This window comes from Lissotriton helveticus, chromosome 5_1 (assembly GCF_964261635.1).
Source record: "Lissotriton helveticus chromosome 5_1, aLisHel1.1, whole genome shotgun sequence".
In the NCBI taxonomy this organism is placed as follows: domain Eukaryota; kingdom Metazoa; phylum Chordata; class Amphibia; order Caudata; family Salamandridae; genus Lissotriton; species Lissotriton helveticus.
The window spans coordinates 205505287-205532569 of NC_136065.1; the positions used below are offsets into that span (position 1 = coordinate 205505287).

At 47.9% G+C, this 27283-nt stretch overlaps 1 protein-coding gene across 1 annotated transcript in view; it reads left to right on the top strand.

Moving 5' to 3' along the window:
- The first annotated feature begins 2732 nt into the window (after nucleotides 1-2732).
- NIBAN2 (niban apoptosis regulator 2) overlaps nucleotides 2733-27283 on the top strand; it is a 300751-nt gene continuing 276200 nt past the window's right edge. The window contains exon 1 of the mRNA XM_078642003.1: nucleotides 2733-3095. Within this exon, the coding sequence (XP_078498129.1) occupies nucleotides 3041-3095 (55 nt within the window). The 5' untranslated portion in view covers nucleotides 2733-3040. The remainder of the gene's footprint in view (nucleotides 3096-27283) is intronic.

Genomic DNA, 27283 nt, shown 5'->3' on the forward strand with positions numbered 1-27283 from the left:
GCATATTAAGAAGAGTTACACATAAATATAAGCATTAAAAACAATTAACATAAAAATAAAAATCACAGTATGAAAAGATCAATAATTGTGACAAAGCAAAAGTACATTAGTCCATCATCAATTGCATAGGTGATACAGTTCACAAAAAATTTCATGGGAACATGTTTACAAAACGTAGGCCAAAGAGTGACGCGTTTCGGAGGATTAACACTGGTCCAGCCTCCTTCTTTAGGCTTGCTATAGGTGTGTTCCAACAATCGTAATTTACACAGCTGAATGGCCCTGCTTTAGGAATCTCTTGATGTCTTCTCGATGCCCAATCGCATAGAGAACCACGGACCACTACCGTTTGTGGGTTTAAAATTATGGCACTGTTTGGATTACAGAACAGATTATGATTCTGGTAGTTTCCCAACAGTTTTTCCTGTCTTCCCAAAATACAAATTAAAATATCCTTGTTACTTTTAGTGTAGTTCACAGTTCCTTTATTTCGTTTCTTATTATCGATGTTATATTTGTGGCATTAAGTGGCAAAGCCGGGATTAAAGAATCTCCTGCCAGGTATGCCGCCCGGCACAAGGTTATTTCCCAGTGTGTGATATTGCCCCAAAGATACCCCTGCTTGCATGGGGTTATTGTCTCTGCGTGTGATATTGCCCCATAGATACCCCTGCTTGCATGGGGTTATTCTCCCTGCGTGTGATATTGTCCCATAGATACCCACGCTTGCATGTGGTTATTTTCCCTGCGTGTGATATTGTCCCATAGATACCCCTGCTTGCATTTGGTTACTCTCCCTGTGTGTGATATTGACCCATGGCTACTGCTGCTTATAGGTTGTTTTTGGGACTGTGGGTGATATTGACCTATCAATATACCTGCTTGTACAGTGCTGTTCTTTTGTGGGATACTGGCTTGTGAATGCACCTGCTTGCATGGTATCACTCTTTTGTTATAATTAGGGCCACTGAAATTATGCGATTCTGCGGCCTCTGCGATTTTTGCATAACAATGGATTTGCCACATAATCCACCATCTGCCGCATAATCTGCATATTTTAACAACAAAAAATGTTCTAGCTCAAACGTTTCACATTTACTGAAAATCTGACATGTGTTACTGCGCAATGGAAGGCCGTTTCCAAAGCTGGACTGATCACCTTTCTGTTGCTAGTGATATATTTGGGTGTTAAACTGTTACTAATAAGGTGTAACCAATGCCCAGAAAATGTTACTGAGTTTTAAAATGATGAAATAATGAATACTATAAAAATATGTGCCGCCTAATTTGCCTTTTCCTGCAGCATAATTTACTCACCCCTGCCACATAGTTTAGCCCTCTCCGGCTGCATAATTCCAGTGGCCCTGGTTATACGCTCCTATGACTACACCTCCTTATACGGTACTACTCTTGTGTTATACTCTCCTATGAATGTACCCGATTGTATAGTGTGCAATACTACCCTTCGGATATACCCAGGGCTTTAAGTGGGCCGAGTCTCACCGGGTCGGAGCACCGGCAGTTATTTAAAGGGGGCCTCGAAACGGGTCTCTATCGGGCTCTGTTTTGTGCCCTGGCACAGGCGTTCTGTATTCTTCCGGACTGCAGTCACATCACTAGTGGAGAAGTTACATCATGATGTCATGCCAGGTGAGAGTTGTAGGGGAAGGGAAATCCTTTAACCCCTTCCATGCTGATGACGGCCCCCGTCCGTCATGCACCACGGTAGGCGTGTGCTGATGACGGCTGGGGGCCGTCATGATCCCGCCCACTCATTAAAACGGCCGCACAAGCGCAGAATTGCGGCCGCGCCCAAGGGGTTAAAGAGAGTCATTTTCCCTCTGGGTTTCCCTTCTCTTTTTGAAACTCAGGAGTAGCAACATTGTCGTGGTGTCACATACAACTGACAACAATTGACAAAGCCAAAAGTCCTGACTTGTTGTAGGTATGATGTAACTTGTATCAAATATCTAGATGCAATGACAGAAACAGCAAAATACAAGTCGGGCGGCACACTATGCTAAGCACAGATTTTTAGCTTATGTGTTTTTAAGCCACGCCCCTTTGAGAGACCCTCCAGTTTTTTCATCCCACTTAAAGCCCAGGATATACCCGCCTGTATTGTGTTGTTCTTGTGTGATACTGCCCTCTGAAAATACTCGCTATCGTGGTGTTGCTCCTGGGTGACGCTGCCCTACGACAATTCCTGCTTGTATGATACTGTCCCATGAGTACACCCCCTTGAATGGGGTTAGTCTCCCTTGTGTCTCTGAGTGACACTATCCCTTGGACGCTGCTTGTGTTGTGGTGTTATTTCTCCATACCTGTGACGCTGCTTGTATTGTTGTTGTGTTATTTCTCCATACCTGTGTGTCATTCAATTTTGGATACACTACAGTACGTGTTCTCCTCCTGACTGAAAGGGTCTCTTCCCCCTCTGCAACCCCCCTCTTGTCCGAGAGGAATCAGTAAACTCAGGCTTCAAGGCGCTACTCCTGTGCCATGCCGGGGCGCGCCCTGCCCGCCTCCCCTTGTGAACAATCAGTGCTCGGTGCCATGCCGCGGCTAAAAATACCCAGAACCAGTGGCATCCGTTAAGATCGCGAGCGAGAGAAGAAACCACACCTTTCAGCCCCAGACGGAAAGCCAAACACATGGCAGCAGGGCCAGCAGGGAGGGTGTGTCAGCGCGGGGGGGGGGGCGGGGGAGCGGTGACACTGCCCCAAACATACAGGATTGGGCTTGTTCGCCGGGCGCAGCCAGTCTCGCTCGCAGCCGGGAGGGAGCGCACGGAGTGAGCGCTGCAGCAGTGCGAGGGAGGCTTCGAGGCGGCGCCTGTGCTCACGAGGGTCCTGCCTAAGTCCGCTCCCTGTAAAGCATCCCCCCTCTGCCCGTAGGAGGGTGCCACCGCCTCTCCCCCTGCAGATCTGCCCGCAGGAGGGCCACCGGAGTCGCTGCTTCTCCCGCCCGCCGGAGGACTTGAACCCGCGCCTCGGATCCGGGCCGCTCTCTGGTCGCTGCTGCCGGCTCAGGGGTCGCCATGGGGGACGTGATTTCCACTCACCTGGACGAGGGCAGGCGGCAGTACATCTCCGGTAAGAACCAGGGCCACGTGCCGCTGCCCCCACTGGGACGGGGGTTGGGGGGCTGTGAGGAATGGGGGTGAACGCACTAAAGACCATGCCCGCATGTTCATTAATGTACCCGCTGCTCTGGGCCCGCCCAAGGAACGTGACCGGTTTCTACTTCAGTCATACGGGCAGCTTCAGTTCCCCGGGCTGTGCAGGGAGTCCGGTCACTGAGACAGGCACTCAGTCAGCGAGAAGGAGTCACTCTGAGCACAGCATTGTAGGATTGCATTTTCTCTGAAAGGTACTCAGACAGGCCCCTGAGGTGTCCTCACTGTGATCATGTTTAAAGGTGCTCCGTGTGCAGTGAACGGTAATCCCACTGTACAGTGGGGTGAGTAACGCCGCGGGTGCTCACTGAGAGGTGTCGGGGTGCGCCGAGGGGCCCCGGAGGGTTACTCGCAGTGAGACTGCTCATAGGCATGAAGGGTGAGCTCTGACAGCGTCACTGAGGATTACTAGGATGAGACTCGAAATGAGAACTTCCCGGGCCGGTCACTGAGAGTTCTTTTGACTGGTCACTGGGGGTAATTCAGAATAGCCGCTGACATTTCCCTAGGATGGGTTCTCCAGAGAAATTGAAACTGGTCACCGAATGTTGGCCAGAGTGATCACAGGGATTTATGCAGCCTGGCCAGTAAACAGCTAGTGGTCACTGAGAGCTGCACAGAGTGATCACTGAGAGCTGCACAGAGTGATCACTGAGAGCTGCACAGAGTGGTCACTGAGATGCACAGAGTGGTCACTGAGATGCACGGAGTGATCGCTGAGAGTTGCAGAGCGCTCACTGGGATTTGTATGTTCACGGAGTTAGGCTGGTAACTTTCATGGGTGCTGAGGCTAAACTTCAATGTAAAATGTGAGCTGCGCGTGCGCACAGCCCGGCGCCCCCGCCTGCGCCGGGCGTGGTGGTGAGAGCGACCCGCTCTGCTGACACCGCCTCCTGGTTACAGCGCGGCGCCCTCCTCACTGGCATCTCCGCTGCGACCAGTCCCAGGCCCCGACGTGCAGGCAGCAGAGGGCAGCCTGGCACGAAGGCCTCCCCATGTCTAGTTTAATTCATCCTGCCTCGCCCTCTAGCACGCCTTGTTCCCACAATACTTCCCTTCCGACCCTCTGGTGCTGCCCGCCTCCTCTTCATTGCCCCACGCCTCCGGCGTGCCACTAGCCCACCTCGGTTCCACCCACCTTTCCTCGGTTCCACCACCTCTGCCTTGATTACAATCACCCTCCCTCTGCCCCTGCCTTGGTTCCACCCACATGGTTCCACCACCCTTCTCTGGTGTGGTCCACCACCATGATTCCAACTACAATGTCTGGGTTGCAGTGGCACCCACCTTTCCTTGACTTCACCCTACCTTGGTTCGGCACTAATGGCGCCCCACCCACCTTCCCTTCAGCCTGGCGTGGTTCCCTCAGTCCCTAACCCAAAGCCTGCCTTCTGCCCAAGGGGCCGCTCGGCTCAACATACCACCAGCCCCTTCCGATGAACGACAGGAACGCTCTACCCCTGGCCCCGGCAGGGAAGGGGGAGGAGCCTCCAGGGGGCGGGGTGAACGGGAGGCGGGGCCTACTTTGGAAGCAGGAGGTACTTCTCTTTTCCCACTGATTGCGCTCTCGAGCTCTGAGGGGGGATTCCTCCGGTGGGTGGTCACGGTGCACACTTCCGTGATTTCCACGCTGGGGCCAGGGAGTGCGCGTGCATGGAAACGTGGCTGGAGGGGATTCCAAGATCCCTTGAGGAGCATCATCTTGTGAATATATAATGTATTGTATTGTAATTGCATTTATATAGCGCTTACTGCCCCTGACGAGGGGTTGAAGCGCTTTTTCGCCGGGTAGCACGCTACTCCGGGACCCACAGAGGATTAGTGTTGAATTAGTATAGTGAAACATGCAAGTACATTTTAAGTGGTGGATAGGTTAGTCAGTTATTTGGATTTGGAATGATAGCAGAAGGATAGAGTAGGACAAAGGTTTGTATTTATTTATTGCTCGCTTGTTGACACATGCTATTCAGGGAGCATAGAGGATTAGTGGTGAATTAATATGGTGAAATATGAGGTAATTTCAGTGGTGGATATTAGTCTGTTACTTGGAGTGAGAAGGATAGCGGATGGATAAAAGGGGAAGAAAGATTTGCATTCATATAGCACTTGTTTCCCCTGATGGGTGTTGAAGCGCTTTTCTGGCGAGTATCACGCCATTCCGGAACCCATAAAGGATTAGTGTTGAAAATTAGTATAGTATAAATATGAAGTAATTTGAGTAGTAGATATGTTATTCAGTTATTTGGGCAGTATATTGGTATAGTTGAATATGGAATTTGAGAAGTGAAACATGTTAGTCTGTTAATTTTGATTGAAAAAGGATAGTGGAGGGATAAGAGTGAAGGATTTTTCTTTTAAGTCTTAGCAGTAGGCATTGCACACATTATTTTCGACCTTATTTCTTATCTACGTGCAAAAATGACCCCCTACTGGAAATATGGGGCTGTCTGAGAAACGTGCCACCCTAATTGCATAATTACTCCAAAGTGGTTTTCAATTAAAGATTATGTTTGCGGTTAGGGCGGCGAAAGTCATTGTGAGTATGTGTGATTGCGCACAGAGTTATGTCAGTGTGGGTGTTCCTGACAATCCGAATGGACACCCCTCCCTGGCCAACACCCCTTAATTAATCTTACAGCTGAGAACAATCCATCCACCGGGCTGATGTTCTACAGTTGTGCGCCCCATCTGATTCCATAAATATCCAGAGGTCCTGGTTCTAGCAAGCATCATATTTCATTTACATTAACCTGTTCAATGCCTACAAAGTGTTTTCTTGAATGGTGACGCAACCACCTCCTTGACACACTCACAGCCACTGGAGTTGTATGGCAATCAATCGATAACCAAACTAGGCACCACGGTTTACTAAATTATGCAACAAGAAAGGGAAATTATGCAACATAATACAGCACATTCTTTGATACTGTTGTACTAAGTTTTTAAATTTAGTTCGCCATCATACTGTCTTGGCAAAAGTTTCACAAAACACTGCAGCCAGGCCTATCCTTAACCTAAACAGACAGGTAAGAGACAAATTACACCTGCCGTAAAGCACTCCACTGCAGGGCCGGACTGACTACCGGGCAGTTTGGAATGGTGCTGGGCTGGGGGCTGATTTCGTTCATGGAGACCTGCGTGTGCTAAACGAAATTCATTTTGCTTTAATTATTTCGAAGGACACGCAAGTCTCCATGAACGAAATCAGCCCCCACCCTAGTGAAATCATCCCCCAGCTCGGCAGGATTCCAAACTGCACAGTAGTCAGTCCGGCCCTGCTCCACTGGCTATCAGCAACCAGAAATGGTTGTATGAGACAAGCATGCATGCCTTAATCACTCTGTCTTTACAAAGACCGCTTCTTTAACATGCATACTTCTACCTCGTATACCTTCACAATGAATTTCGTTGTAAAGGCATGATTGGTAAATGTATATGTGAGATAAAGATCCCCCCCTTGCCCTGAGCCCTAAAATTCCCCCCCCCTGCTTTGTAATCTACCCACCCCAACCCTACTAACTACCATACGCCCGCCCACCCTGAGCCCTAAAACCCAGTCCCCTAACCCAAAATAAACAATCCCGACCCCAGCCCTGAGCCCTAAAAACTGGCCCTCAGCCCTGAAAACTGCCCTTTTCCCCTCCTGCCCGAGCCCTAAAATACATCCCCTGCCCTAAAAACAAACTCTGACCCAAGTCCCCCGCCCTGAGCCCTAAAACCAGCCACCACCCCTAAAACCTACAACCACCTTCCCCCGGGCCCAGCCCAACTTACCAAACAGCGTCCCGGTCCTTCCTTCTTCCTTCCGCGATCCTTCCGGTTCCTCTCCCCACCCATCCGCTCAGACAGCTAGAACACCGACTGCCTTAACCACGCATATGCATGTGTAATACGTATGTGCGGAAACAACATATATGCTTAAACCCACCCTATAAAGGCTGTTCCCACCAGAAATACATGTTTCAAAGCCTACCTGATTGCGCATTGGGCAGTACATGGGCTGGGACCTGGCGTCTTACAACCGAAACTGAGTATAAATTCAAAGAATCTTCAGATCCCGATTAGCCTCATTGATGGTAATTCCTTCGTTCCTAAATATGACTGTAGCAGGTAGCTGCTTCTCAGTGCAGACATGCAAACTATGGAATAACCTGTCAAAGAAAACCAGACCCGGCAACAATCATTTGTCACTCAGAACAACCGTAAAATCCTGGCTGATCCCGTAATCTAAGACCCCGGTACCTCTAAGACTACAACTGATTAAAGCACACTGCCTCCAAACCTATCCTCACACCTCTACATCTATAATAAGCTTAATATGCAATTGCCACCACCACGTCAAGTTTGGAGTACACTGTCTGGGCATCATGTACAATACCAGCAATCTAGTCTCTGCTACCAGCATCCTTCTCTCATCCATGCTCTACTGAATCAGAACCAGTGACTACCAAGTCTGCACAGCACGTTGGAATAAGAGGTATAAAAAAGCACTATAGTATTGTATTGTATCGTAATTGCATTTATATAGCGCTTACTACCCCTGATGAGGCGTCAAAGCGCTTTTTCGGCGAGTAGCACGCTACTCCAGTTAAATGTCTGACACAGCAATTATTAATTCAGGATAACCAGGGCGAAGAGTGTGCACTCTGTGCTGCACCACATGTGGCACTTTAGTATAATTTTTGACCAATTTGGGCTAGGAACAAGTTTTATTTCATTGAAATATGCCAATTTATGTTGCAGATCGTGGATTAGGTTGCAAGAGCAGCAGATTCATTGATATGCAGAGAATGCCTGGCTGCAGAATTGTATAATTCCAGTAGCTGTATATAAATATAGTAAGAAAAAACACATACACACCCAAAAGCTGCTACAGCCACTGTAAATAATTGAGTCAAAGCTCTTTGAAGTGGCTTAAGGCAGCATGTTTGCTCGTTCTAAAACACACTAAGACATAAATGGTGTCACGTGCACATAGCCTACAAGTAAACGCTTACTAGGGAACCCGGCCAGCAATTTACACTCAATTACTAACCAAAAATGTCAATTTTTTTGTTTTTGTCCAATACGTTTGTAGGGAAACTTCATGCTGGACCAAATGTTTACTGGCAGAAAACCCTTGTTAAGATACAGACACTCGCAAAAGTGAACGCACAGTCCTATACACTCACTTCCGGTGATGTGACGGGGATCAGATATTTCTTGTGATGTCATTGTGAGGGTCAGCAGGGGTGTGGCTTCCTATACGATTCAGCTGAATATGAACTAGCCAGGGTAAACAGAAGCAGAGGCCAGCATGCTTTTCACTCAGATTACAGAGTTACCCTTCAGGCTCCCCAGCAGAATTACCTTCAGACTTTACGTAGTATGGCCCTAGACAACCAGATATGGACTCTTTCAGCGTAGCCAAACTTCGTTGTAAGTTTGTCTGTGGTATTTCTAAAGCGCAAACTTAGCCAAAAGGCAACAAAGCGCTATACAGGGTACAAGGCATAGACAGTGTCTGATATGAGGGGCATCTGGTGTCTGATAGCAAGAGTTGGCTGATTCACACTACGACCCTAAGACGACCCTCAGAGGCACCCTCGTCTACAGACCCCCGGGACCACGCACACAATTCAGCGAAGACATCACAGACTTCATCAGCCCGCACGCCCTCCCCTCCACCGACTACATCCTCCTCGGGGACCTCAACTTCCACCTGGAGAACAACAAGGACCGCAACACCACCGCCCTGCTGGAAAACCTCGCCAACCTCGGACTCAAGCAACTGGTCGACACCCCCACCCACTACGCCGGCCACACGCTTGATCCCGTCTTCTCTTCCAGCAAGTACATCGCCTTCAGCCACGCCACCGGACTCCACTGGACCGACCACAGCTGCGTCCATTTCAGCTTCAAAAGATCCACGACCCACCACCACCCGCAACAGGTACCTCACAGGAATTGGAGCAAGATCACCGCAGACCAGCTCACCACCTCCCTCAGCCAGAGCCCACCCGCCAACACAACGGACCCCAACGAAGCAGCCCGCAACTTCACACAGTGGCTGACCGCCTGCGCCGACGACCTCGCACCACTAAAGAACCCTCCCAGCAGACCCAGAAGCAAGAAGGCATCCTGGTTCACCGACGACCTCAAGGACTCCAAGAAGACCTGCCGCACCCTCGAGAAAGCCTGGCTCCTCGACCGGACCACCGACAACATGAGCGCCCTCAAACACGCTACCCGCAAGACCCACCAGCTCATCCGCACCACCAAGAATAAATCCCTGAAGGAACGACTGGACAACAACGCCCACAACAGCAAAGAGCTCTTCACTATCGTCAAGGAGTTCTCCAACCCCAGCACCGGCACCAACGACATCACTCCGTCACAAGACCTCTGCGACTCACTCGCCTCGTTCTTCCACCGCAAGATCGCCGACATCCACAACAGCTTCGGTGCCCCACCCACGCACCCAACCGTCGAACTAACGCCCCCCACCGCCACCCTTTGCACCTGGACCACGGTGACCACCGAAGACACAGCCCGCACGATGAACACCATCCACTCCGGACCACCGACCGACCCCTGCCCACACCACGTCTTCAACAAGGCCGACTCCACCATCGCACCCCAACTCCGGAACATCATCAACGCCTCCTTCAACACCGCCACCTTCCCGGAGAGCTGGAAGCACGCCGAGATCAGCGCCCTCCTGAAAAAACCTACAGCGGACCCCACCGATCTCAAAAACTTCCGCCCCATCTCGCTCCTCCCTTTTCCTGCTAAAGTCATCGAGAAGATCGTTAACAGACAGCTGACCGCCTTCCTCGAGACGAACGGATCCCTCGACCCCTCGCAGTCCGGCTTCAGAGCCAACCACAGCACCGAGACCGCCCTCATCGCAGCCACCGACGACATCCGGACCCTGCTCGACAAGGGGGAAACAGTGGCCCTCATCCTCCTGGACCTCTCCGCTGCGTTCGACACGGTCTGCCACCGCACCCTAGTCCAGCGCCTCAGCAACATCGGTATCCAAGAGAAGGCACTGGAGTGGATCATCTCGTCCTCGCAGGAAGAACACAAAGAGTCCGCCTCCCCCGTTTCGCTCCGAGGCCACCGAAGTCATCTGCGGCGTCCCGCAAGGATCTTCACTCAGCCCCACCCTCTTCAACATCTACATGAAACCTCTCGCAGCCATCGCACGCCAGCACAACCTCAACATCATCTCTTACGCCGACGACACCCAGCTGATCCTCTCCCTCACCAGAGACCCCGACACCGCCAGAACCTGCCTACACGAAGGGATGAAAGACGTCGACGAGTGGATGAAGGACAGCCGCCTGAAACTGAACTCTGACAAGACAGAAGTCCTCATCCTGGGATCTTCGCCCTCCGCCTGGGACGACTCCTGGTGGCCCCCCGCCCTGGGCACCGCTCCCAAGCCAACCGACCACGCACGCAACCTGGGCGTCATCCTGGGCCCCTCCCTCTCGATGACCAGACAAGTCAACGCCGTCTCCTCATCGTGCTTCAACACCCTGCGTATGCTTCGCAAGATCTTCCGCTGGATCCCGACCGAGACCAGGAAGACTGTCACCCAGGCACTCGTCACCAGCCGACTGGACTACGGAAACGCCCTCTACGCCGGAACCACAGCCAACCTACAGAAAAGACTCCAGCGCATCCAGAACGCCTCCGCCCGACTCATCCTGGATGTCCCCCGACGCAGCCACATCTCCAGCCACCTGAGGAACCTGCACTGGCTCCCCGTCGACAAGAGGATCACGTTCCGGCTCCTCACCCACGCACACAAGTCTCTCCACGACCTGGGCCCCAAGTACCTTAACGACCGCCTGACCTTCTACACGCCCACCCACCAGCTACAGTCCACCAGCCTCGCCCTCGCAGCCGTACCACGCATCCGAAGAGCCACCGCCGGAGGAAGATCCTTCTCTTACCTGGCTGCCAAGACTTGGAATTCCCTCCCCATCCACCTTCGGCTGACCCAGGACCATCTCGCCTTCAGGAAACAACTCAAGACCTGGCTGTTCGAGCAGTAGCATACCCCTCCCCCCAAGCGCCTTGAGACCCTCCCGGGTGAGTAGTGCGCTATACAAATGGCATGATTGATTGATTGATTGATTGATTGAATCATGATGTAGTGTTCTTTAATGAAGAATTTCTATAGCTCTTTTCTAAACTGGAGCAGGGTTCAGGCAGGCCTGGTGGATATGGAGATATTGTTGCAGAGCCTGGGTGCACAGAGACGTGGGTTGCCTTGTTTTTCCTTTTTCAAACCACCTTGTGCCCAGTCTGATGGTGCTCTAACTGCAGGTGTGCTGAGAGCCACTGGAGATGGTGCGCTTGCCAGCCAGATAGACAGGGTGCAGTTTGTGATGAATCTGTACCCGGTGCAGCTGCTTTGTAGGCAGTGGGGTTCAATCAGGATGGAGAAGATGTGGTCCTATGTCTTCAGGCCTTTGATGAGGCATGCTCTTAATGGGAGCCAGTGTGGATTATTGGAGGCTGTGGAAGGTACAAGGGCTGGAACTCAATCCTTGTCAATGCAAAGATCTATTGCAGAATACAGCAGGGGTAAAAGTCAAACCGCACAAACCCACCTTGTACGCATACAATATTAAGTAGGTGCTAATCACTCAAAACACTCCTGCTGTGTAAAAGCATGGACATTGCAGTGTAATTTCCATGTAAAATGTATAATATTAACCTGGAGCACACCACCGAAAACAAATTACTCAAAGGCACTTAGATTAAATAAGTCAAAAGTGTGATAGCTGAAAAGAGTTTGAAAATGTATTGCATGCCCACGGTACATAGAAAAGACTACTCTGTTGCTAAGACATTTTTCAATGTATAAAGCAATTGTGATGTTCCATCGCACACATCAGAGACACATTCTACAAACAGGGCAATACCAGAAAAAAATGGACCTGTTCGTAGGATTTGTTTGTTTTGCTGTGTGTGATGGAACCCCACAATTGCTTTTTCCATTGAAACATTTCTTATCAACAGAGGAGACTTTTCTGTGTATCATGGGCAATCAATACATTTTAAAACTTTTTTTAGCTATCACACTTTTGACTTATTTCATTTAAGTGCCTTTCATTAATTTGTTTTCGGTGGTGTGCTCCAGTTTAATATCATACAACACAAAGTTCTAACTCTACCTCTGTCTACTTAAATGACCTCGGGCAGCTGTCATTAACTCTGGCTTGGTGTAGCCTTAGGTCTGCCACTATCATGAGCATGACCTCGGTCTCATCTCTTCATCTACCCCCTGCCTGTTACCGCCACTCACCTGTAATAGGGATTGCTGACTGCATCGAATCTCAGGTGGGTGAGCTCCAGCCCTGCTGAGTATCTTACTCATTGTTTTGTGCACTGTTGGTGCTTCAAATAAAGATAATTGTTGAAGAAAGCATTATTTTTCTGCAGTAACACATCTGTCAGAGCGGTACATCTCAGGTGCTAAAAAGGTTCATACAGGTCTTTGAGAACTTTACAAGTCAATACGGTAAAATGTGGAAAAGCCTAAAGGCTGGCGTCCACGGACGAGGAACTTTACCTTACTGCAAGTTTTTCTGAGACTCCAGCCTGTCAGGAAATCTCCATATTTCAGTAGAGGCCAGTGCATCTTTTAAAACAACCGGGATCAAAAGCACGCGGGGCAATCCGATATCAACTTCCCCATTTATGATTTCCACATACATTTCCCAACAAGGTGGCAGATGTGACTTCACCTCGTAAACACTGGGCCTGAGAGGCACTGATGAGTAATGCTTAATCATTCTTAACCACTGAGATCTACTCTGGAGAACAATTCATTCTATTGAGTGATTACGGAATCCACCCAACCACACGTAAACAGGTCTTGACCTATCTCCAGAAGGAGCAGTCAACCTGGTAAGACACACCGCCTCTGAATGGGAACACAAGCATTACCATTCATCACTTTAATGCAGTGTTAATGATGGGAAATACACGTATGTGCTTACCTTGGCAGTGTTTGGCTATAACTGTCTGCGTGTGCTTGCATGTCTATGTGACTGTAGGTGTGTGCAAATGGGTGTGACTGTATGTTCTTTGTTAGGTCGAGCGACCTATCTCAATGCGCATGCGCATTGAGAGCGGGAGCTCGATCTATTGCGGCTTAAACAGAGCTTACCGAGATCAGGCGATTCCCAGGCGATTTCTTCCAGTGCACGTGAAAGCGCGTGCACAATGCCACCAGCCGCTTGCCTCGCATTACCACATCAAAGGCAAGGCGGCCTCGTCTCAGGCCCCTGTTGCTTCACACCCTCATGCCGCTCTCCCCGCTCCGCCCCCTCCCCTGCCCGCCGTGTCGCATTTCTCCTCGTACTCCTCGTACCGCCGGCCGTGTCTCCTTTTATGCTAACTCCCTCTGTACCTCTCCTTGCATCCTCCTCTTTACTTCGATTCCTGCCGTTTTCTCTCTTCTCCGGCTGTTTGCTTTGCTTCCTTGTTGTTGCTTGTTTGTATTATGATGCTCTTCATATATTTGGGTTCGCATTTTCCCCATGTCCCCGTCAACATCCCACAGTAAGAGTCATAAGCGATCTGGGGCTTCTATAAAACTACTGCGGTTTCATGCAACTCCTCACGACCTCGTGCTGAGGACTCAGCGCACGAGTCGCTCCATTGCTTCCCTGCCTTTTTTTGTACTCTTTATAATGAAATATCGCTGCCGCACATTATTTTTAACCTGTAGTTTGATTGTGTTTTCTCCACAGAGACAGGTATGCATGTATTGCGCAAATGTGTATTTTGAAGCTCAGCTGCGGTATTGTCTTAAAAATGTAAGTTTCCAAGTCACTGACTCACTGTAGGTAGCCTTGCCTGACACTGCAAATAGTCCCACTCGTTGCCTTTCAGGCTAGCTTTTGTTTCCGCTGTGCTTCCCCCCCCCCATCTCACGCCCGAGCACGTGCACACGTACTCCCTGTGCATTATTTCACTTCAAACAATGAGGCTGCAGTTTGGTTTGTAGTTTCATTACCCGTCCGCATGTATACGGCGTGGCCCCTTCTCAGCCTTCCGCAGTTGGAAAAGAAAATATGCTTGCCTTCATAAATCCAATTAAAAAGGAAGCAGCATTTACATTTCACCCCCACTCCCCAGACCCACGTATAATGGCGCACGATGTCAGAAAACATGACGCGTGTTTTCACTTTGTGACAGAAACCATTACATTTAAAAATCCGTTACAGTTAGCTTAGTTAGACACATGATGAATGCCTCCCTAATCCTGCCATATATTATTACAGCTAAAAGGCGCTCGATGAAAAATATTTTGCGGTTATCAGCATTTATGGGCAAATGTGTTTTTGCAGTGATATATTGTATCTTTTATTTTCTCTTCATGTTATTGAGATGAAGGAACACACACACCGATTTAGTGCTTTTTAAAGGCTAGCATTATAGACGTACATGTTTATTACTGCAGGTTCCTAAGTAATGCGGCGCAGTTTTACATATGGGTGTGTGGGTCTCTATAGGTGGCACAGGCTGATGGGTGCTATGGCGACATCTCTTTTCCCTCGCGTCGTCACTGTCACTGCCGTCTCTCTTACCTTCTCCCATGCCTCTCTCTCTCCCACCCCTCAGACCTTCTCCCTACCCCCTCTCTGCCCCGGCTGCTTCACACCCTCATCGCCGCTCCGCCCCCTCCCCTGCCCGCCTTGTCGCATTTCTCCTCCCCCCTCCTGTTTTAAACTCTTAACACGTTGCATTCTGGAACTTTAATTTCCGCATTCCCATCAGAGACCCTCAGGTCACAAAAAGCAGAATGTCTTTGGCCATCATCTTGATCGGTATATTGAGAGAGGAGCATACAGGCGCCGCGCTTGTCCAGAGGAGGCGGAGAGCGAGGCCCACTGCCTGCATGCGCCATCCGTGAAACGTGGACTTTGGTCGCGGCTTCCCACTCCAACACATCGTGTGATTCTGAGCAAATCATTTCCTATTGTGCACTAATCTGGTAGCGTATGTGCCACAGATGTTTAAGAAGGTAGCAATTGGGGTCATTGCTGGGTGAGGTGGTTGTCACATTGCATGCATGAGTGAGTGCTGCAGATCAGGTGCAGAGCGTAGTGTACAGCATCAGACGCCAGTAGCGTCATAGTCGTCATATAAACATATGCAAGGACGGTACCGAGGGCTGGGTATAGCTCATCGCTTTATTGGCTTGCTGTCTGCAAGATAGCACAGGGAGTTGAATACTCCCTGCTGGCAAATATAGTGATCTGAAAGTCGCCATTTAAAATCCTGGCAATGCCGACCGAGCCTGTCATCCTTCTGAGGTTGGTAAAGTGAGTGGTAAAAGCAACATCTGTTATTTTACAGTGCTTATTTTATTGATACATTATTAGGGTGCTTTCAAACACCAGGTCTCGTATGAAACGCTCTCTCTATATGTGCAAGCATTATAGACATACATGTTTATTACTGCAGGTTCCTAAGTAATGCGGCGCAGTTTTACATATGGGTGTGTGGGTCTCTATAGGTGGCACAGGCTGATGGGTGCTATGGCGACATCTCTTTACCCTCGCGTCTTCACTGTCACTGCCGTCTCTCTTACCTTCTCCCATGCCTCTCTCTCTCCCAGCCCTCAGACCTTCTCCCTACCCCCTCTCTCTCTCTGTGTACCCTTTCTTTTTATGGCCCCTCTCAACGCTCTGCTATGTTGTCTCCATCCCTCAACTCTCTCACAGCATCACTCAGCTCAACCACAGCATCACTCAGCGCAACCACAGCATCACTCAGCGCAACCACAGCATCACTCAGCATCACCACAGCATCACTGGTTCAAATATGTTCTCTCAATGTTTCAAGCTTTATTACAAATGTCAAAAAAGATGTTAATATTTCACTTCTGTTCTTGGATTTTCGTCACAATAAAATACACTGAACATAATCTTCACAAAAGTTATTTACAAAAGTTTAAGCTATTGCCATCATAAATTACAATAACTTTTTAAAAATCATTAATTATTGAAAAAAACAATTAAAAGCCATTATTATTTGTTATTTCAATACATGTAAGTCACGTAAATACAACACATATTGCATTACAAATGCTATAGGTGTCACATTTGCGAAAGTTATAACTTTTGGCATTTTAAATGACAAAGATATTAATTTCGCTATTTTCAAAACCAACACAAATAAAAAATGTGTCATTTAAAATACCAATAGCTCAAACTTTCCTAATGCGAGACCTATTGGCAACGCCAGTGCTTGTTTTCTCTATCTCGTCTTCCCCGCACACTGGCAGATTCCTGATTCCTTTCCCACATTCACCCTTTGATTTTTGAGAATCTCTGAAGGGTGAGCGGCTAAATCTTACCGGCATGTATTTTTAATGTGATCCATTAGATTGCAGAGATCTATGCAGCAAGGCGGTTAGCCCACTGGCCTATAGCATTAACGCGTTCCTGCATGAGAGGTTGTTGGGCCGGAAGTTAATGTGTTCATGTCGTAAGTGCGCCCTGGGATCAAATAGCACTGTGGGCACTTCGTGCCTCTTGTAGTCGTATCAGGGGGAGCCCCGGTAGGTAACATTAAACGTGTGGCGCTATCTTGATGCAGACGAGCATTTAGATAACTGCCCCGCACAAGCCATGTCTTGAAATGTGCCACGTGACCTCAGGCGCCTCTAGACTGCATGCCATGCAGCTCGAGGGTTTCCTTGCCGCCGGTGGCTTCCGGTGCAGGTCAGTGTAGCACTGCCATTCAGAAAAAGAGGCGGGCTCAGTAGTGCTTAATTTGAGCCGGTGCTTTCAGGCAGGGCTGGACTGCCCGTTTATTCCGTCAGGCATTTTTCCAGTGGGCTGGAGTCTTGAAGGGCAGTTGGCCGGGGTCTTGAAGGGCAGTGGGCCGGGGCCTTGAAGGGCAGTGGGCCGCTGCTGCTGCCGCCTCTATCACTTTCACCAGTTCCTGCCAAGTCATTACAAAAGGCACAGCATGTTCTTTGGGTGGCAGAGAGGGTAAATGGAGGAGAGAGGAAAAAGAGAGAGATATAAGGAAGGGGACGGGGCTGGTTCGAACATTTTTGCCAGGGCTACTTTTGGTTCTGAGTCTGGCCGGTTTCTGGTGCTCAGAACCTGTACTTAATTATCAACACCATCGCTTTTCCTGAGCATCAGTTAAGGACACGCTCATTTACAGGGAGATTAAGTGATTTGCCCAGAATCAAAGGATATTGAGCCAATGCAGAAACTCGAACCTGGTTCTCCAGCTCCAAAGTCAGCAGCACTGGCCATTATACCACATCCTTTCCCCACTTTCATGGTTAGTAGTTTTAGGCGACGATAACAGGAGAGAAGGAAAGGCTGGTGCAAGCTGCCTCCTGACGAAAGCCCCGGAACTTCTTTTTTTTTTCTTCAAATTAACCACTGGCGGGCTGGTCTTTGAGGAATCTGCCAGAATTCCTGAAAGGCTGGTTTGGCTGGGACAGGGTCGGTCGCATGTCATAGCAACTGATTGTAACTGAGCCTCGTGTCATTGCTCCGGTCTTGCTAGCAGTCAGTCCATAACCTTCCCTGTAGGTCAGTCCACCTTCTCTCAGCTGAGTGTCCTTGTTTCCATGCCGGCAGGAAGAATTATACACCTTACGCCCTTGTTCCTGACCCCTGATTACAATCTCTGAATCTATGGCGCTGACAATGCTTGAAGTGGAATGAGGGCATGACCTAACACGAATAATAACTATTTATAAGAGGCTATGTGACTCTGGACCTTGCCTCATACATAGGAAATAGAATCTGGGGTGTTGACACATTCATAAATTGAGCTCTATTACAAGTGTGCTGTTAAACTTCTACATCTGTACATACGTCTGTTTGCAAGGGATGTCAGAAGTACATGTCTTTCTGTAAAATCCATTTTTTATGCCGCCTGACAAATTTCGGTAGGTCAAACTTGCTGAAATTTAAAAATGGTGAAAAAGGCTCGATAAATAGTAGGACATGCAGATTTTGGTGCACAAAAATGTGCACGGTATGCCCCTTTTCACTGGGCCACTCACAATTGCCATTACATGAGAGGTTGGGAGACAGTCTGCAAAATCATGTACCTCAAGTCGGAATACACAAATACATTTCACATTTTTAAGAAAAAAGAAGATTAAGTAATTTGCTCAGAATCATATAATTTTAAGACAAGCATGGAGACCCAGAGATTCCAAGGTCATCATCTCCGGCCGATGGGTCATACATCCTCCACATCTCCTCCCTTTAACAGTAGGACTACTGGAAATAGGCAATTGTGCGGCCGCTGCAATTTTCCCATAATTATAGATATGCGGCATATGCCACATAATCTGCAGGTTTTAACAAACAAAAAATGTTGTTTCTGGCTCAAACGGTTCAAAAGTTACTAAAAGTGCAGGGGCACATGTTGTCTCTCAGTGGATGCCCTTTGCAAAGCTGGACTAGTCGCCTTTCTGTTGCTTATTGCTATATTTGTGTGTTAACTGGTACTAATGAGGTGAAACCAATGCCCAGACAGTGTTAATAAGAGTAGAAATTATAAAATAAAGAAGTAATACTGGTACATAATTTGCCTTTTATTGCCACATACTTTATTAGACCCTGCCACATAAGTTGTCCCTCTCCTGCTACATAATTCCAATGGTCCTGAGTATATTCACTGGAGTGGGCAGCATACATCATTTGTATACAGTACCACCCCCACCAATAGATGTGGTCCGGTATATTTGACATCTAGCTTTTGATGTACCAAGATATGTTGTTGCTAAAGTGCTAGCAGGGCACCAAATGCAGAAGCATTTTCCTGGAAATATGTAGTTTGTGTCTTCTTCGGGTTGGAAAGAAATAAAAAGAGACCCTTTTTAATGTCAATTTGTAGGTCTTGCGTACTAGACAACGCATGTTGCGAGACACATTCTGGGCTTACAGAGAACGTACAGGGGCCTGAAGCCTGCGAGTAGCTTATGATTGGGTAGTATTCCTGTCATTCTAATCTGCCCACTTCTTATTCGTGTTCCATCTTGCCAATCTGCTGTTTTCGCATCTAAAGGAGCATTGCCTCTTTACCATCACTTTTAATTGGCTGGCTTCTATACTTCCACTGCTTGCACTAAATGTTTTCTTTTTGGTCAAGCACTCCATAAGAGTGTATGCTTTATCCAACTGTCTCCCTTGCTTCTCTTCAGAGGTGCTCCGTGTTGGCTCTGTGTTGTCATGTGATTTTCCCCATCCTCTCCATGTAGCACTTGTCCACCTGTGTGCTTCTCCCTGCCCGCTCCACGTTAATTTCTCACCCATTGTTTCTGCTCCCCACCCGCGGTCTCGTCTCTTACCCATTGGTTCACCACACCCCTGCACTCATCGCCTGTTGGCTGCGTGCCCTCGAACTCTCTCCTGCCTGCTTCACTTTACTCTATCTCATTGCTTCTCCTCCCTCACCTGCACCCCCACATTGCTTTCACCCCTGTGTGTTGCTTCCTCACCTCATTTCCCCCTCACGCTTGCTTTTAAAAAATAAAAACTCACTTTTTTTTGTTCCTTTTAGTTACTGATTAAAATTGAGACCGATAACCAAACAGAAAAGACTTCCAGTGCCATTTAGATGCAGGTGGCTGTGTCAAAGGCTTTAAAAAATATAATTAGCTTTGCTGTACTGCTTCGAGGATGATGAGCAGCATGGCTAAAAAAACATTGGCAAACCAATGAAGTCAGTGAGTTTGAGGTGGTTACGAGTCAGCCAATATGCTTTTGGCAAGGTGTTATTGAAGACATTGTGGAGGTGATTTTCATGTAGAGTTGAGTCTTGTCCACATACATGCGGTAAGAAATGTGGGTGAGTTTGAGGATTTCAGTTAGGGCCTCATACATAGGGTAAACAATGTCAGAAAATGAATAGAGCCCTGGGGTTAGTGCAGTGACAGTGGAGACTGATTGGAAAGAGTGTGGTTGATTAGGATGCACTGAGATCTGTTGTGTAGAAAAGAGGAGAACCATTTCATCACAGTGCTGGAAAGACCAAGCCTGTGTTATAGAAGGTTTAGAAGGGTAGTATGGTTGCTAGTGTCAAAGGCTGCTGACAGGTCCAGTAGGATTAGGAGTCATGATTCATTTTGGTCGAGTGAGCGTAGGGCATTGTCGATAATGCAGACATGGCAGCATTGTTGCTATGCCCCGATTAGAAGCCAGAATGACAATGGTTTTGGTGTTCGACATACTTGATGTGATTGTGAAGCTGTAGGTGCACACTTTTTTCAAAGAGTTTGGCCAAAGTAGGGATGTTGGAGATGGGGCCGTAATTGACAAAGTAGGGATGTTGGATATGGGGCCGTAATTGACAAAGTAGGGATGTTGGAGATGGGGGGGGGGTAATTGTTGGGGATGGATTTGTTGAATCGTTTTTTTAGGACAGTGGTAAATTGGCCACTTTTGAGGAAGTTAAGTAAGGAACCTTGAGTGATTGAGTTATTGATTATCATAGTCCATATTGGGAGTAGAAGGTTAATGGGCTCTTTTAGGAGTTTGGAGGGGAGGGGATCATTGAAGTGATTGGAGTATTTCAGAGAGATCAATGGATTTAGGATGCCAGTTTCATCGTGAGTTTTGACGCTAGACGATGCGGCGTTATTTTTGGGTATGACGGGGTTGTTTCTCTGGCATTTTTCCTGATCAAGTCGGGAGTGGTGTAGTGGAGGTTTTCGTGGAAATAGTTTACTAGCGTTCTGGATATCGTTAGTCATTAGCATGTTTTTTTCAGGAAAAAAAGGAGGCAAAGGTTTCGCAGTAAGGCAATCTTTTGTTGTGTAAAATAATTCATGTGACACATGACACTTCTCAATTGAACCAGGTCTTTCAGGCCCTGCTATTGTCTCGTAAGAAATCAGGTTTGCTGTCCACAGCCAGGAGGGGTGTGGTCAGATAGAAATGTCTGTTACAGGAACGAAGCAAGATTTTTAAATGTTATTAATCCCTCAAATTGTATTGAGTTTTCATAAGCATATCAGCACATCCGTGATAATATAATCAATAATATGTTAATTACCATAAAAAGGAAATTTAGACGACATTTAAGAGTTAGGTTCATTGGCAGCTGTAGTGATTGGATGTACATAAACACACACAATAAGAAAAAAAGGAAAATAGAATCCATTAACAGTTATTACATTTTGTCCATGTCTCCTCAAAAATTTAATTCTGATTTTGACATGAGAACATAACTATTTCATATTTAGTCTTGCGAGGCATTTCTGAAATCCACTCCTCGGTGCTAGAGGTGAATGCCTCTGTTTCTCAAACTGCTCTTATTGCCCAGCATTAAAGCTTGAAGCTTGTTATTTTCTAAAACAGGTGTAATTTATATGGGCATACATTTAACAAGGCTGATAAGGTGGAGGGTGTAAGGCATCTTTATAGTACAAGCTATTTTATCAAATTCTTCCTGGCAAATCACATAAACCATGCACATTCCTAAACATGTCCAAATGTGTCTAGATAAAAGCTTTGGACCAAATCCAATAATCAAAATGTCGTTATCTGTGATAAGGTCCAGTACAATTTAAAATTATTTTTGGTGAGTGACGCTCACCATATCTAGATCAAATCCAGACTCACTTTGGACTTTTGCGCGCAAGAAGCAATCTTTTTTTTTAAAAAAGAAAAAAAGTTCAGCTTTGTAACTCCAACTTCTTGAGACAATGAAAAGAAGTTTTTAAAACAAGGTTGTAGTTGTGGGTGGAAGTCTGTCGTAACAAACTCTGTTTTCACTTTCTTTTCGGAGGTGTGCATTCAGTTTTGTGCTCTCTGGCGTCCATCAGCGATTGCTACAGTGCTTGGATACAAGGCACGTTAGGAATTCTCGCCCTCAGGTGTTTCTGTTGACTTTCAGGACCTTGCTGAGCATTCTTGCTTGCGGCTAACAGGCGGTTTCTTGAGCAGTGCAAGTTCCAAGGCGTTTGAGGTTTTCCCAAATGTCCTTATTGCGCTGAAGTCAACTTATTTTGTAGTTGTAAACTTCACTATGGCTGCATCTGGTTTCCTGAAGTCTGTGTGTGAGCGTGGACATGTCCCTGCTCTGACTGCAGCTTTTGCTGCCAAGGTTTGGACCACTTTGCAGGCTGTTGAGGGGCTTCTCAAGAGCTGAAATACTGAGCACCCCCTTTGCTACAGTGACCTTTTTGCTCCCACAAGAACAGAAGATACTGTGGCCGCGTGATCCTGGGCAAAACGTGGTAAGATCGCTTCATACAGATCCAGGTGGAACTGGAGAGGTCGAACCACTTGATTTGCTAACCCTAGAGTTTCCGCCAGGAAGGGGCGCCAGCGCCTGCGGATTCCCACAAAACCTGTCGCCGTTGAGGCTCTGCATCCTGATGGGCCAACCTTCCAATCAGTGGCTGACCCTTTCCTGCAACCGTATTAATTCACCTTGTACATTATAGGCACATAAAGCACCTCTTGGCCTGGGTGGACAGTTCCCCACTTTTTCCTTCGCACATCGTATAGGTTGGTATGGATGCATATACTCGAGTGTGTTGCGATTCGGGGCATCTTTGTCTTCTCTGTGCACAGTGCACACATGAAGTGGGTATCTTATGCCTGAGTGTGTCCTGTTTGAGGCCATCTTGCTCTGTATGCCAGCACTATCTACAGTGCATAGGCAAAGTAGCCACAGATGCGTGGGCACCAAAGTCTGGATCTTTCTGCCTCCAGTTTGCCCTCAGTGCACACACACAGTGGTATTGATCAATGTTAAGGCCTGCCTGGAACTGTGTTGAATGGGGGCCTCTGGTGTACTATACCCCAGGTGCACACTGTTCACACACAGAGTGACTTTGGATTCTTGTACCTAACAATATTGCGATTCAGGGTAACTGCATCATGCCATCCCAGCTTGTCCGCAGTGCACACACCAGGTAGGGATAGATCCCTGAGCCTGAAGGTGTCCTGAATGAAGGCATGTTGAGCGGTCTACTCCAACTTGCCAAAGTGCGCACACAAAGTTGTTAATGAATTGTGTTTGGATCTGGCGTGTTCCGAATGGAGGAATGTGGTGCTTTCTGCCCCAGCTTGCCTACCATGCGCATTCAAAGTAGGTGTAGATGACTGGGACTTAAAGTGCCCTAATTAGGGGCATCTGCTTCTTTCTGTCCGAGTTTGTACTCAAATGCGCACTCAAGGGTGGCATCGGTGCCTGGGCCGCCCCGGCCTTAAAAGGGCCATCTGGGTCTGGGGTAAAGAAACAGAATGTTTTCTTTACCCAGTCCTACTCCTTTAAAATTCTCCAACAATAGGCATTCTAGAATGTTGCTTTGTTTGATGATGTCAGCTAGGGCTTAGAGATATGTGACATCATTCACTGGATGGCCCTGCTAAAGTAAATTTAGACACTTCCAGGAAAGATAGTGCATTTGAAGACAGTAGGATTGGGTAGAACCTTATACAGCACTCCCCTTTACTGACTTGATTTCTTCTAAATAGGTTCCTGCCGGTTGTTGCTTTGTTTTCTTAAATTGTTTTATGTATGTGCACGTTCCTCGGTGCACGGATGCCCCGTTCAATTTGGACTTTGAGTGATACAGAAGAAAAGATCATCAACTTCGTGTGGGAGTCAATTCCATCTAGTCATAATTTCTCAAAGTGGGAACTCTGGCCAATGTTTCCCTTCACTGGGTCTACATTTTTGAGGGAGACCATGGTCTAGAGGGGTCTATAAAACTAATCAGCACACATCCATGTTATAGGAGGGATTTTTAGGAACCATAACCATTGGTGATAACCATCAACAAGAGAGAGACAACAAACAGGGGCGGAGAACAGCAGACACAGACAGAAGACTGGTTCCAACCTGACAGCACACAGAACAAGACATAGAAAAGGGACGGTCTGCACTGGGGCGTGATTGACAAGAAGCAGAGAGGAGAAGGCAGTGTTTGAGAGAGATGCCTGGCGTGGGTGTGAGGGGTTGAATACACACCAAAGCTTTGGAAAGGTAGAGGTTATGTTTTTAGAAAAGGGCCCGCTGACCCCAAGAAGGATTACGTCTAAAAAATATGTCGGGAGGAGGGTTTTTGTAAACAAAGCTGGCATTCCTCCTGGCCCTCAGAAGGTCAAGGGTCACTACTTCCCTGTAGGCCAGATGGAGCAACAACAGAAGTGCTGACGTTTGCAGTACTGACTTCACCTCTAACGAGAGCCCGCTCACCGCCCTCCTGCCCGCATGCTTTGAGCAGGAATCGAGGCTGGTAGCTCTGGGCCTGCAGGTTTGGAATGCATACTTGAAAGACGGCGACCGGTATGTCATCGCACATGCACAGAGGTGGTGCCATACCGCAAAGCTGTCCATATAATAGTGAAAGGAAAGCCCAGTCAATCAGGCGGTATGGAGCTGGTGCCATCCTGCCCTGCTATATAGTACACGGAGGGAAGGTTCAGTCCACACCCGTCTGCAAGTAGCATAGACGTGGGATCTTACAGGGCAGACCTCTAATTTAACTGAGGTGGCTGTATACTCTGCCCCCATATATGGATGAAACAGCTTTACAAACATATAGTCAGAGCCAGTGGAAATATGCTTCAGTGGAGGACCAAATTATGCAGCAGCATTGGCTTAATTATGCGGGAAGAAAAGGCAAATTATGCAGGGTAATGTGGCACATTTTGTGATAGTGTTGCTTCGTTATTTTGTCATTTTTACATAAGGTAATACTGTCAAGGCAAAGATTTTACCTCATTGGTACCAGCAGTGGCGGCCGGCACGGACACAGGATGGTAAGGCTGGGGGTGCATAGAAGAAGAAAACAAGTACCTTATCACTGCATCTCTCCTCCGTCTCCCCTCTGCCCTGGGCCGGAAGAGGAAGCAGCCAGGCTCCCCTAAGCCAATCACAATGCTGCAATGCAGCTTTGTGTTAGTCTGAACACCTTGGTTTGGCGCTCACACAGGCAGTGGGAGCCTAGACATGTTCTCCACCCATTGCTGTAATACAGCCTGGGCGAAGAACATGCCAAGTGCACATGAGTATTTGGCCGGCCCTAGACGGCCGGCCAAACAATCATATGCGCTTAGTGTGCCACCACTCCTGCCCACGCTCCTCTGTCATCGGAGCAGCCCCGCCCGCAAAGCTGCCGCAGCAAGAACAAATAAAATGATAACAACTTTGTGTTATCATTTTATTTTTCCGTTCCTTCACTGCTGCAGAGCAGTACGGCGACACTCCTCCGCCTTAACGGAGGAGCCGCCACTGGGTACCAGTTTAACATTTTAATTCATGTTTAATCAACTGAAAGATGACCCTCAATCTTAGCGAAGGACCTTCCAGTGTGTGGAAATGCGTATCTCCACATTTTTTGTAACTTTTGATCTGATTGCAGTAGAAACTATTTTTTTTTATTACAATCTGCAAATTCTGCAGCAGGTGATGGAATAAGTGGCAAATGCAGCAAATGCATAACTATGTGGACAGCACTGCAGCCGCATAATCTCGTAAAACCACTGCCCTGTATACAGTATATTGGAGAAGTCATACTCCACAGCTATCCTCATGTGTCACAAACCTAAGGTCACACTGCACAAAACTAAAACTCAACAGCCGTCGCACTTTCCACAGAGTTGACGCATATTCCTCTCTATGGCTACGCGCAGGCGGTACAAGATCGGTGCTTGCACCAGAACCATCTTTGCCTTCCGTGATGTATGCTGGTCTCTGTGCGTTGGTGCAGTGATTCTGCGTCAAGTCCATCAGTCATTGCGCTTCCTGTCGTGTGTTTACCACCGGGCGCAATGCTGTGACTTGCATCAATCACTCCCTTCTATTTCTGGGTGGTGTGCATGTGACGCACCATACATCTGGGAGTTATGCAGAAACGGAGCAGCTTACATTCCCCCACGGTTGAAGGGATGACGCAGAGCGTACGCATGTGACAATGCTCCCCACGTACGGCCTTCTCGGGGCCTGTTTTAAGACACCCCACAAACACCCGCTGGTGACGTAGAACTGGCGTACGTTGTGCACACCAACCACCCTGATGCTTCAAGAAACTCGTGCATGGCATACTTCCTAACGACGTGCGACCTTAACGGAGCTGGTGCGTCCTGCACCCCCGAAGTCCCAGTCCGATGTGCGCTGACGTCACGTGACGCCGGGCCATGCAATAATTAGCACGCGGCTATTCTCGCCTCCTTGCGGCCTGCAGCTGGCGCGTGATGCATTTCCCAGGCTCACTGTTTGCCTTTAATTTCTGAACCTCCTACACTTCCGCCTGTACCTGTCTAAACAAGCCATGTTCCTGCCAACGCGTTGTCACCTGATGCGTGTGATGTGGTGCAGGAGAGCTCGGTGCGCGTGTGGGGCGGTGTCACTTGAAGGCCTGCCTATCTCGGTTGTTTTTGTCGCAGGGCAAAATATGAAGTCTTTGTGCGTGGGACAGTGTCTTGCATTGCTACAAGCATGGCCTACATGTACTCCTGTGAGTGTTGTGTCCTGTATATGCCCTCTATTTAAGCCTGGGTCCCCCAGGTGTAGGTAACATGACATTGTTTGGTATTGATGGTGCGTGCAAAATACCCATGCGAAGTTCAACACAGTGTTTACGAAAGAACTTCTACTGAGGCGTTCAACTGGGAGGAGGGAGAGCTTCGCCACTTTTTAAAATTTGAGCAAAACAGTTCAATATCTTGTACCAGAATTTATTGCATTTTAACATTTTTGTAAACCGTAACGATGTTGGGTGTGGACTCACAGGAAAAATGAGTTTAAACGCACACATACCACAGTTTAGGAGCCGATGTCTTTTAACACCATCATCCATCGACACAAACATTAAAAAATTTTTTTGTTGCAAGGCGTAGCATTAATATACTCAGTGTGAGTTTTGGGGACGATCGTTTGCACTGGGCCAAGCTCTTCCACACAGATTCCGAATGCTGTTTGACATTGCTGATGATTTAAAGCATACAGTGATATTTTGCATTTCCGGCCTGTGGGTTACTGTGGCCGCCCTATCTCGCATAAACGTATGAGATAAAACACTTTTTGTTTACATATGCAGGACAGCATCATTAGCTGTGCCAATAGAGCAGAGACCCAACCTGT